Source organism: Camelina sativa, chromosome 9 (genome assembly GCF_030686135.1).
Source record: "Camelina sativa cultivar CO46 ecotype springtype chromosome 9, ASM3068613v1".
In the NCBI taxonomy this organism is placed as follows: Eukaryota; Viridiplantae; Streptophyta; class Magnoliopsida; order Brassicales; family Brassicaceae; genus Camelina; species Camelina sativa.
The window spans coordinates 16,109,278-16,123,158 of record NC_141888.1 but is presented as its reverse complement, the minus strand read 5'-3'; the positions used below and the strand labels follow the sequence as shown (position 1 = coordinate 16,123,158).

Here is a 13,881-nt window from a genome sequence, read left to right as displayed (position 1 = left end):
TCAGGTGATTTGTCCAATGGTCACCCCAATCCAACACACACATCCTCAGCAAATCCTCCAGCGTCTGGATCGTCCTCTCTGACTGTCCTTCTGATAAGCTGTACTCATATGCACCTTAGTGCCCATCTCTGCCTGAAATACCTTCCAGAACACCGAAGTGAACTTAGAATCCCTATCAGAAATGATACTCGCTGGCATCCCATGCAATCAATCTGACTATCTCTCTCACATACTTCTTGGCCAAGACAGCTTCTCCATCAGTCTTCTTAATGACCAGAAATGTGCTGACTTAGTCAACCGGCCCACAATGACCCAAATAGAATCGAAAGTCCGTTACACTGGCAATCCTACCACGAAATCCATCGTGATCATATCCCACTTCCACTCAGGAATGGGTAGACTCTTCAGTAACCCACCAGGGACCTGATTCTCAGCCTTCACTAGCTGACACACATCGCACCTTGCGACCCAACTAGCTACATCCTTCTTCATCCCGACCCAGTGATAGTACCTCTTGAGATCACGGTACATCTTAGTCGCTCCTGGATGAATAGAAAACTTGCTCGCATGAGCCTCTCTCAGGATCTCCTTTCTCAACTCCTCATCCTTGGGCACACAAACCCGACCGTGCACCAAGATAGTACCATTATCTGAGACCTGATACTCTGAATCCACATCTTTTGAGGCATTCACCAGCCCCAAATCCTGCTGCTGAGCCAACCGCACCCTACTTAGAAGATCTGCTCTATCAACTGCTTCCAAACCCAACGGTTCCTGTGAAACAGCACACAAGCTCAAAGCACTGATCTCTCCTACCAGAGACTCCATCTCCTGCTCCTGAGCCGAAGCTACCCTCTTCCAACTCAGAGCATATGCCACCGTGTTAGCTTTACAAGGGTGATAGGCTATCTCCAAATCATAATCTGCCACCAGCTCCATCCACCACCTCTACCTCAAGTTCAGCTCGGGCTGAGTGAATATATACTTCAGACTCTTATGATCTGTAAACACCTGCACACTTGCACCATAGAGATAAGATCTCCAAATCTTCAGGGCAAAAACTACAACAGCCATCTCCAAATCATGATAGTTGCCCTCATGCTTCCCCAACTGCCGCGAAGCATAGGCAATCACCTTCCCATGCTGCATCAGCACACACCCCAAACCAACTCTAGATGCATCATTATAAACCACATAGGGTTCTCCCTGCTTAGGCAAAGCCAACACTGGCGTAGTAGTCAACATCTCCTTAAGGCTTTCAAATCCCTCCTCACACTCCTGTGACCACACAAAAGGGACATCCTTCCCTGTCAACTTAGTCATAGGGCATGCTCTACTTGCAAAACCCTGCACAAACCTCCTGTAGTAACCTGCCAAACCAAGGAAACTCCTGATCTCTGTGGCATTCTGCGGTCTAGGCCAATCCCTGATAGCCTAAATCTTCTCCGGATCTATAGAAACCCCCTCTGCAGAAACAATGTGATCCAGAAAACCCATCTCATGCTGCCAAAAACTGCACTTGCTTAACTTGGCAAACAACTTTTGCTCCCGCAGCTTCTCCAAAACTGCCCTCAAATGCAATGCATGTTCTTCAGGACTCTTAGAATATACCACGATATCGTCGATGAAAATGATGACAGACACGTCCAAAAACTCCTGAAACACGCTAATCATCAATCTCATAAACATTGATGGCGCATTAGTCAACCCAAAAGGCATCACCACAAACTCATAATGCCCATACCTCTTCCTGAAAGCCGTGTTCCTCACATCTGCCTCATCTATTGGTATCTGATGATAACCCGACGCCAGATCTACCTTGGAGAACCAAGTAGCACCTCTCAACTGATCCAACAACTCATCAATCCTAGGAAGAGGGTACTTGTTCTTCACAGTGACCCGGTTCAAACCCCAATAATCAATACATAACCGAAAACTCCCATCCTTCTTCTTCACAAACAACATCGGCGCTCCCCACGCTGATACACTAGGACGGATGAATCCCTTACTCAACAAATCCTCTAGCTGCTTCTTCAGCTCTGCCATCTCTGTTGGAGCCATTCTGTAAGGAGCCTTGGATAACGGCGTCGTCCCCGGTTCCAGTTCAATAGTAAAAGGATCCGACCAAGATGGTGGTAATCCCTGCAATAACTGATCACATCCTCAAACTCCTCAACAACCTGAATACCGCTAACCGTAGACTTCCCCACTGACTCTGGCATAGATATAGTAACCAAATAAGCCTCACGGCCCTTCTCGATCATCCTCCCAGCCTGGATGGCCGAGATCACGAGACTCCTCGAAGTCGGTCTACTACCCTGAAAAACCAACTTCCCTCCTGGACCCTCAAACTCCACTCTACCCCGATGGCAATCCAAATGAACCATATGCCGATGCAACCAATGCATCCCAAGAATAACATCATACAACTCCACTGGACTGATAAGCAAATCCGCTGGCCACGACTCTCCTGCAATCTGAATATCAACTCCTCTAACTCGTCCAACAACAATCAGGAACTTGCCTTCCGCAACTCTGACAACTCCTGTACGCTCCCCGGGATCCCCTCTGATTCCTGCACTCTCTGCACACTCTGGAGTAATGAAGCTATGAGAAGCTCCAGAATCTAACATAACGTGGGACTTAAGCCCACCCACCAACAAGGTCCCTACACAAACCTCATGTGTTGAGAACCTAACAATTTATCACAGGAAAAACATAAAATCTGAACCTACTAAAATTCACAAAGCTTAAGTATCAGAAATTATACATGTGATCGCCCCGGCACTGGTTCCACCAGTCTCTGCAGTCGTGTAAACCCGTGGCGCCTGCTCAATCCGTGCCACCTGCTGACGTTCAGGCTGCCCCAGCTGCAACGCTGCCACTGCTGCCGGCAGCAACTTGGGACACAAAGGCCTGATGTGCCCTGGCTCCCTGGAATGATAGCATACACTAACCCCTGTCGTTGGAGCACTCCTCTTGGGACAGCTAGCAAACTTGTGATCCTTGCTCCCACACTTGAAGCAACCCCCGCCACTCTGCGTCTACGTAGCCTCCCACCTCCTCTTGGTTCCCTGCACAGGCTTGCCGCCCTTGATAGAACCTCCATGATGTCGAGCCTTACTAGGCTGAACTGCTGGACTAACCGCAACTGACTGTGCCTGGATATCCTCCTCAATCTCTGCTGCAGTCTCAAGCAGCTCTGCACGCGTAGCATAACTACGTCATCTACAATGGACCGTCAAGTCATCACGAAGAGCCCTCATAAACCTCCTGATCTGGGCCTCCTCAGGCTCCATAGCCTGACACCCATAACACAAAAGTCGACTGAACTCCAAGTCCAGCTCCCGCATTGACCGTGTCCCCTGAGACAATTGAAGGAACTGCACCTCCAACCGGTCCAATGGCTCTCTAGGAAAATACTTGAGGTTGAACTCCTAGTAAACTGCAGTAGTAGGAGTTCTCTACGCATCCACAGCAGTAGGGTCTGTATCGCCCGAAAACTGCTCAGTCACAAGACCCTTCATCTCCTTGAGCATGGACAAATAACGTCCATGTGCTCCTGCCTCTGCAGCCACTGGCTGCCGCTCCTCCGCCACCACTGGTGGCACTACCTGAGCCTGAGCCGGTACCACTGTGGCAACCGCTCCAACAACTGTGCTAGCATAGCCACAAAGTCTGTACCAGGGACTTTACCCGCTAGGACTCCCTCACATGGGAGGCCACTGGAGCATCAACACCGCCCCCTCTGGCCACACTCACGGAATCCTCCTGGACACCCTGCGACTCGCCAATACCCTCAGCTGTCACACTCTGGTCTGCAGTCTCACTCACTGTTGTGCCTCTGCCCGTACCACGACCACGTCCGCGTCCACGACCACGTCCGCGTCCACGACCACGACCAGCAACAGCACCATCTCTAGCCATCTGCACTACCATGAACAAAAGACTAAGCAAACAATTTTTATTATAACACAAAAACATAAACTCACCATGGAATCACAAAGTAGGCTCGAAGAGGATGTTTTAGGACTACATGCCACACACAATTGACTAACTCACATAATCAATCAAAGCATGCAATCCCAAACATCTACAGCACAAAGCCTAGTGAACCCAAACCTAGAACCGTAAGGGCTCTGATACTAAACTGAAATGACCCAACTATTTTTTTTAAATAATAAATAATAAATATAATATAATAAATAAACTACAACTAGTGGTCTCATACCCACTAGCCACCTAACCACAATCACATTCAACAGCGGAAATAACCAATATCAATATCCAATAAAATAACCAATAACAATCCAATAACCAACATTAATTCCAAAGCATAACTAATGATCCAAACAACATAAACCAGAGAATCAGCAATCCTAAACAACATCCTATGACTCAACTCTAGATATCTAACAGAAGCCAGACAACCAAGCAAACCACTAGAACATCCTCCTCTTCATTGCCTTGATTCCACGATCACACTTTGCCTTTACATGCACCACAAACACAAATTGCAATGCATGAGTATTTTAAAAACACTCAGTAAGGCAATCCTCTCATCTACTGGGCTATACACACAAGCAATAGAGACATCTCTTACCATCAACCAACAATTAACAATCAACAATAAACAAACCAAGACTCTGCATCGACTGACACCAACATGCATCGACCGACACCAGGTGGGGATGCATCGACCGCCACAAGGTTACATCGACCGATGCTAGATGCACTTGCATCAATTGACACTCGCACTGCATCGACCGAAGCATGCTCGACATAACACGAAAACCCTAGGTTTTACGCGCCGTCCTCGCACTTGCATCGACCGACTCACAAAGTGCATCGACCGACTCACAAAGTGCATCGACCAACTCACAAAGTGCATCGACCGATGCTATGCCGAGCATCGTGTTTTCCTCGAAGCTTCTCGCCGGATCTTCGTTTCTACATCCACAAAACTCGATCAAAAGCCACAAGAAAGCTTCCTAGTGTCCCAAATAACAATCTAACAAGCCTAACAACACATAACAAGCAAATCAGAGAGATCTCTAGCTTAGATAAGCCATGGTTATGCACTTACCTTTGCCAAGACGATTCTGAACCTCAAACAATCAAGAAACCACTCCTAGCAAGCTCCTACAACGTTCTAAGCCTCAGATCTCACCAGGAACGCCACAAATCTCCAAGAATATCCCCAAAACGCTCAAGAACTCTTTTCCTCTCTTATTTTCTCTCAAAATCGGCCAAATCCGTCGAATGAGACAAAAACACGACTTAAGTGTTTTCCTAACCCAAAACGCAGCGTTTAACTTAAGTCAAAACGCAGAAAATTGAACCTGCATCGACCGATGCACTATATGCATCGACCGATGCAATCCCCTAAACCAGAATTTCGGTTTACGGATGTTACAAACCCCCAATATTTGGATTCATCGTTTATATTCTAATGTGAAAACAACACAAACATAGTTTTACTTTTGGTCAACGAATACAAACATAGTTAAATATATAAAAAATAAGAACTTATAAAAGAATACAAATTGTTTATGAGGGATATTGTGGCTGATTTACCTACTTGACAATTTATTAATAAAAAGGGAAATTACCTAGAATATTACATAAAAGTAGGTTTATTACTATACTAACATGTTGAGATTTTGGACTTACTAGAATAACACATAAAAGTTTGCAAATTACTTCTATACCTTAGTTGTGTGTTTTATTACGTTTTATGCCATTCTCTTTTATTACCAAGATCTTAAAAGGGGAAAATAAATAGAGAATTCCAATAAAAGCAGGAATCGATCCCTTGAATCTTTGTGTTGTTTGTCTTACGAAAGTTGGGTTGAGATCGGGTTTTTTTAAAAACTATTTGGAAAGCGTGCGGCGTGGACAGAATCTGTGTGGAGTACGTTTGGCTGGTGGACCACGGGCGGACGACGAGTTGACGGCGAGGTGGTTTGAAGTTGATGAGGAGGGAAATATAGCGATCTGCTGTGAGGTAAATTTCTATATCGTGGTTTAGTCTCGATTGTTTACAGTTTAGGAAGAGTTTGAGTATTTCATAGTAGGCGTTGTATTTTGTGGAAGGTTACTTATGACGATATTCATGTTCGTTTTCTGTATTCTTTTGAATTCTCTTTTCCGGAAGAATTTTGTGAGACTTCATCTTGTTTTGTTGCCAATCTAAGCAACAAATTTTTGTGATATTTGAATTAATAACCAAACTAATGATTTTGTATTATGTCGTAGTTATTGGGTCAAGCAATGATGCGAAGAGGTATCCAAGAAGGCTTTATCCGGATGGTAATTTTCCACTGGCAATGAGAAGCATGCACCATGATTGTAGTTTGTCTAATCTAGCTGGTTTGAAAGACTTCGTTGGTGATGAGGTGTACGACCAAAAAGAAAGAATTCACAGGTGGGAGTGTTATTAGATCTAGCGGAATCCGACTACATGTATTGTGCGAAGACCATTCATTATCTATTGTCCAATCAATTGGCAATAGACATTCCATCGGAGGTATGGTTTTTGGTTTGAGGAAAGCCGCTAAGGTTCTCTCTATATGAATATGAAGAAATTAGTGGTTTGAATTGTGAGAAGATTGATGAAACAGAGTGTGAAGTCGATCATACACCTTTATGGGCGGCTTTAAAGGTGAAAGCTTTTAATGGACCCAACTGGCAGGAGCTAGTTGACGGTTTGAGAAGCTGCCGTGGGTGGTCTGATGAAATGAAGAGGTAGATTGTTTGGTTGTATCTTGTGCATGTTGGAGTGCTTGGTTTATCAAGGAACAGTAGGATACCTCTGGAATACGCAAAAAGGGCGTCGAATGAAGAAGCATTTGATAGTTTTCAATGGGGTAGGGTTGGATTCAAGAGTTTAGTTGATTCAATCAAAGTCCTTGGGTTACGTAACAATGCTTATACCCTCCATGGATGTGTCCATGTATTGCTGATATGGGCATTTGAGAGCGTGAAGGTGCTGGGGGCTACCTACGGGCATGTAAGAGAAGGTGTAGTTTTGCCTCTGTTAAGATGGAGAGGAGGGAGGACAAGGAAGGATATTGAAACCTTCATATCCGGGAGCAAACTCCTTAATAATGGGGAGGTATGCCTTCAATTTACGTATACATTATTTGTCTCCCTTTTTACTTTCAGATAGCATATTTAAAGTTATGGTATCTGAAATGCAGCTTCAGGTGAAGCATTTAGTACCTAAACCTTTGGAGTTCATATATCCAGATTGGCCAGGACAGCATTCTGTGTATGGTTTAGGGGAAGGTTTGAAGAAGAAACTGGATAATCTGCTGTTAGACCTGATCAATGGCGAAGTGGATGAAAGAGAATGGGATTGTGTTAAAAAAAGGAAGGGGGAACATACAAAGAAGAGGGAGAGGAGGCAACCTGTTGCAGGGGTAAGTGACGATGATTTCGTTGAAACAGCCCCAACCAGCATCAATAATGTCCCCAAAAATGCGAAGGAGCAGAAAGAAAGTGTTGGGGACAAATGTTCAGCAGAGAAGGAGTCTGGAGATAAGCAGTCAGTCAGGTGTGCAGAGTGAAGATGGTAGTGGAAGGTTATTTACTGTGGTTGAAACACTAGGGGCGAAAATGGATAATATCGAGATATCGGTTTCTAGAGCAATAGCGGAAGTTGTGCACAAACTTCAAGGTATGGAGAGTAGGATGGGTAACTTTGAGAGTGACGTTCAACTATTGAAGAAAGTTGTCATCAACTCAACGGATGGAGGAGCGCATACGCAAGGACCTCGTACAATAAGAAATGACGAACCAAAAATAGAGGAGGTATGATCTGCGTACCATATTGATGAAATTGTTACAATATATCCAGTGTTCAGTATGAAGTCATTGTATTTATATATTCGAGGAAACAATATTAATTTAAGTATTGTGAAGTTGTATAATTCTGTAATTATTTTGATATATGATTTTCTCCGTACACACAAATTTTGTATACTTTGTCTCTAGTTTTAACAGCGTCATATTATATATCAAATGTCTTGTATATGACGTCCAATACATGTCTTCTTTTTTCAAGTCATGGCTATATCAGATAAAGCATTCGAACCAGGATGGTTATAAAGTTGCTAGTTGTGTTAGGAATCCGTTAGCCATTAAGGATAAGGTCATGTGGTCTGGGAGTATTAAAATCGAATCAGAGGACAACGCAGCCGCGAGTGTAGATGTAGAGCGAATTCCAAAGCAGATGGTAGACAGTTTACAGCGTGGCAAAAGAGTTCAGAGTTGGGAGACAGAGGAAGGTGATAAAAGAGCAAAGTATAATGACAAAGTAGATGGAGCAAGTGCTCAACCTTTTCCTATTAATGTTATCCATTCGGTAAGTGGTGGTAATCCTGTATGGTCGGATCGAAAGTGCGAATCTGTTGTGGATTTAACTGAGGGGACCAGTACTCCTGCATCATCTCATACACTGAAAGATAAGGAGAAAGCCAGGTATTTTGCACATTTGTTACAAAAGGTGTTTCCTCCCTCAAGAGAGCTTGATCTTCTATTAGTAGATCCTGTGGGCACTAATATGGGGTTAAGCCCTAATGACGAATCAATGGGAGCTGCATTAATTACCCGACGTGAAAGCCACACTATAGTCCTATCTTCCGCAGTGTACGATCCTTTTATTGAGGCAAGTCCTGAGAAAATTGCAAAGCTGATGTCCTTCCTATCTGATGATTTGTAAGTGTTCATTTAGAGTTGTATATAATGAGTGTTAATATTAGGATATCATATACGATTTATAACTGATTTGTTAATTTTGTTATTCAGGGCTAAAGTACCTTGCACTGGAAATGCCGAATTTTATTTTCGCCTCCTGACCCCTAAACAATTGTGGCCAACTACAACATTCGGCTAGTTATGGGATGCGGTAAGCTTCGTAGTTTTGTTCCATAACATCTGACGCAGTTAACTATGGTAGCACATGGTTACATGTATGCATATGTTCCGTATTAGGGGGACGCAAACGCCATCCCCTTATAAAACAGATCGTATTGCTTTCCTCGTTCCGTTGTTTGTTAGTATGTGGGCATTCGAATTCCCTCAAATGGAAGCCTCTAATAAATGGGTTTTTGGAGAAGGTTGTTTTGAGACGTACGTGGGAAGGCTGCCAAAATACGGAATGACACACAAGGTGTGGGTTGACGATGTAGACACCCTACTCTTCCCATACAACCTCGATAACAACCATTGGGTAGCCATCGAAGCTTACTTATTCCAGCGAAGGCTACGAGTTTACGATCGCATAAACAGCGGTAGAACCGACGAGAGTCTACAAAAGAAGTGTAAGCCGTTCGCAAAAATGATCCCACGTTTGATACAAGCATATCACCGGAGGTACAAAGATGAGAATATCGGGGGGTTGGCATTTAGTTACTACCGGGTGAAAACACTCCCATAGAACTATCAACAAGGTGACTGTGGTGTGTACACGTTGAAGTGCTTAGAGTGTATAGCTCTTGGACTAAACTACACAGGCCTATGTGATGCGGCCATGCCTTCGATTAGGATGAAACTTGCTGCAGAAGTGTTTGATGAGGTTCCAGACCGAGACTGCTTTCTGCAACTAGATGCTACGTCGGAGACAATAGATTATCCGGAAGCTGAGTTCAACTCGGGATCCAAAAGTTAAAGAAGTTAGGTTCCATGTAAATTATCGGAGCAGTATGTATCATTATGACGTCTTTCTAACCAGTATATTGCAGGGTCTAGATATGTATCATTATGACGTCTTTCTAACCAGTATTAGTATATGTTAGGCCTTTATCAGATGTGTACGTACAATCAACTAAGTAACGGCCTTATTATGGTCTGTGTACACACGTACATATATTCATCTGTGTACGTACAATTGATTCTCTAACGTTATAGACTTTATTTTTAGGTGCATGGTTGGTGCTTAGTTTCTCTCCATTTTGAGCACACTAACTTGTCCCTACTGGCAATCCTACGTACATTGGCAACATGTAGTTAGAGGTATGATATGATGAGCGAGGCAATTATATTGTATTCGAAGTCAGCGAACCAAAATCATCCTAACAGACTGTTACGGATCATATGGACCACCTGCGTGAAAGTAATAAGTACAACCAGGAAGAATGTTTATTCGCTACTTAATTTATCAGGCCAATACCAGCTTTGTAGACGTAACTCAAAAACTCAACTCGGGATGGAAAACAACCCTATCGGACATCCAAAAGCGCCGTCGCAACTGAGGCCTCAGTTTTTCGTCTCTTACCAAGAACAAAGATTTTGCTCTACTACTAAACAATTTTAAAATATTTTTTTTTAAAACAGTGCAACGGTTGCGCTTTTCTTTAATATTTTTATTCAAATTATACAGTTCTTCAACGTTATTGTTTCATTTACACTATATATCAGCCTTTATTAGTGAGGTTAAATCATCATTCACTATTCCTTGATGTTTTATAAAGTTTTACATTGAATTGGTTTGTTAAATGAACCAATCTATTTTCCGCCAATATATAACGTTGACTATAGGGTCATAATTAAGTAGTGCAAGTGATGTATCGTCTTCGCTTAACCGGCAGTTAGACGTGTTAATTATCTAAATGCGATGTATCTGTATGGAATGCAGTCACGACGTTTCAAAAAGCCATAATATGTATAATCCATTTGTGTTTGTTCGCTGCTTATCTAAGAAGACAAATACACACCCGGTGAAGTATGTATTCGTCTCTCAAAACCAAAGTATCACCCGCAAACTAAACATAAGTGCAACAAAGTTATGGTGCATTTCGACAGGCTATCCGATCTCCAGACGTGGCGTTCTGATTGGAAGGTTTCTGTTAAGATCATCCGCAAGTGGAGAAAGAGAGAAGCGAACATCGTCACCTTTGAAATGGTTGTTTCGGATGTTTTCGTAAGTGACTCGTCTCGACATCATATTATATGCAATTAATATTAAATGATTCATACATCATGGTTGAATTTTTTCCCACACTGTAGGGAGATAAGATGCAGGCAACAATCAGCGAGGACCTGTTGCCCCAGTTCTGAGCGGGGATTGAGGAGGGTTTGTGGAAAACCTTCTCAAATTTCGACGTCACTGACGACACATCCACTGTGAAGGTCGTGGCTTCCAACTACCGGATCAAATTCACTGCTGACACGGTTGTGGACAACATTCGTTGCTTGTCGACCAATCACTACATTGACTACGTCCCCTTCGACCAAATTTACGAACGATGGTCTCCTTGGACCCAGATTTGCTGCTTAGGTAACATTGCATTCTATTGTTCCGTTTTTTAATATCGTATCCAGTACAATAAGTCTAATGACATGACACCATAGACACGATGGGGCAAGTTACTCACGTCGAACGAAGAATATTGGTGGACGATCCAACTGCTCCACGGTTTGCTGAGAGAACCCGGTTGATACGGTTTTCATTGACGAATCTTGAGTGAGTCGTTTTCGCGATTATTACCTTTCAGGCTTTCACACACTTTAAAGATATAACGGGCTATTAACGTAAGGTGTCTCTGTGTGTAGGGGTCATCACTTGCAATGTGTGGGTTATGATGAAATGGTCGATGATTTGGCCCGCAATTTTTGGCTATGCGGAGGCAAACCAGTTGTAGTCTTGCGATTTTGGAGAGCCAAGTTTAAGGATGGAGGCACGGATTAGGAAAACGTATTTAAAACAATTCAATCACCTTTTAAATATAAGAGTGCTTCATAAAACTAATTTTGGTTACCCTTTTTCCTTATTTTTCCACACCGCAGGAGGGATGGAAGTGTATAGTCAACCGGGTGTCTCTAAAGTGATATTTGAACCACCCTTCCCTGAGGTTAGAGATTTCAAACTCCGGTTGGAATACTTCGACCAACGCGAGCGGACTGACGACAATTCGTAGCCTATGTTTCCATTTGTCAATGTTGCTTTACATTCCAACCTTTTAAACTACGTCGCTGAACTCTTTATATTATCTTCATTACCTACTTACCAATAATCTATCTTACGTGGATGGAATAACTTGATGTAAAATGTTTGTGTGTATTACGCATGGTTAATTATATATTTTTATTTTTATTTGGTAAGCATCTTCCTAATACTGCCAACCTTGAATGTTAGACGTATGTGTACATTTGTGTACAAATGTTTATGTTTAATTTCAAGGGGTTTGGTCCATAATAATAACACGACAACGTTTCAAACGTGTCCTTTTTTAGACGGAAAAAAATGTGACTAAACCAAATATAACGTTTAAAACTTGATGTTAAACAATTAACCCACAACCCAAAGTACTACTAATAAAACGACCAAACTACTTGAAAAAATAGGTCATTGTTGCTAGTATAACCAAAGTCGCAACAAACACATTGGTCAGTTTTAATTCCATAGTTAATCCATCACTCTTGTACGCAATCAACGCCTTCATCCTTTCCAACTCCATCTGATTTTCCTTGTTCATATTTAAGATGTTAGCAATATCCTCTTTTTGTCCCTGAAGCGCTTCACGCATTTGATTCAAACTAGTTAACTTTAGAAGATCTTCCTTCAATGTTTTCAGTTCCTCCATCATCGCTTCATCCCACCATTTAAAAATGTGATAGTCCCCATCCTGCAATTTTTTTTAATTTTTTAAACGAAAACCTCAAGTTATGCAAATAAATCTGATCTTTATGCAACCTCGGGGAAACTGTACGTCACTTACCTCTCTATTTCTACAAGTGTAGTGGAGCATCCCTGGGTTTGTCCTTGTAAAAGAAGGTTGTAGCTTTGGCCTTTCACCACAATAACAAACAGCCGGGATCCCATACTCCGCATCGTCATACTCAACTGGAGTCGTGTTTGTTAAAGCAGACTTTGGGATCGAAACAGAGAACGTAAATGAAGGAGAGAAAATTAAAAAAAGGCACTTTTAACTATTAACAGATATTCCAACTCCTAAATCTAGTCCAGCATCTACGGCATCGGCTCTCTCTGTCTTAATTATAGTAATTTAATTATATAATGAAACATACGTTTTACAGAAGGGAACCGACAATACACCTAAAGGATTTCACATATAGATTTGGCCACCCACCACGCTCCGCAATTTACACAGACAATGTCATAATAACGTGTGTTGGTTGATAACCTGCCCCATTTCAAACAACTACGCATGGCACAGTCCGGGAAAGGGATCAACGAACTGGAGGGATATACTAGTGAATCTGTGTACATCACTACAAGAAAACAGGCAATTTACGACTACGATTGGCAACTAAACCTGTAGTCACCAAATTTAGGGACTATATAAAGACTGTTTAACTACTACTTTACAACTGCTAAAATTTAGTCGTAAGTTAGTCGTTTTTTGCCGACTGAAATGTGTAGTTGGTTCAGTAGTCGCTAATTAGTGACAACTTTACGACTGAAAGACAAGAAAGTAATTTTGTCAGCAAACAGTAGCTAATTTGGCGACTACATGGTGACTACTGCGGAGAGTCGTTAATTTGGCTACTAAAATACGGCTACTTTTGTTAGTCGGCCATTTGGCGACTGTTAAGCGACTATTGAGGTGAGTCGCAAACATGTCGGCCAAAAAGAAACACGTTTTATTCGTTTGTGGGGGTTGGTAAGCTTTGTCCTGGTGTGACTGTTAGTTTTAGTCGTTTTACAGTCGGTAAACAGTCGCCAAAATTCTCTATATATACCACACCTTTGTTTCTTATTTCATTCACACCACAAGCAAGAGCATTAATAAGAAACAAATTGAGAGTGAGAAAAAAAAATTCGAGAGTGAGGAAAAAATTCGAGAGAGAAAAAAAACGAGAGTGAGAAAAAAAATCAAAAGAGAAAAAAAAAACGAGAGTGAGAGATCTTTAATA

The 13,881-nt window shown here is 42.3% G+C and overlaps 1 protein-coding gene across 1 annotated transcript; it reads left to right on the top strand.

The window, feature by feature from the left end:
- The first annotated feature begins 6,463 nt into the window (after positions 1-6,463).
- LOC147938145 (uncharacterized) lies at positions 6,464-7,571 on the top strand. Its single transcript, XM_087465497.1, has 4 exons — positions 6,464-6,529; positions 6,611-6,747; positions 6,799-7,117; positions 7,203-7,571. Exons 1-4 carry the CDS (start codon positions 6,464-6,466, stop codon positions 7,569-7,571), a joined length of 891 nt encoding a protein of 296 aa, XP_087321623.1.
- The last annotated feature ends 6,310 nt before the right edge of the window (positions 7,572-13,881 follow it).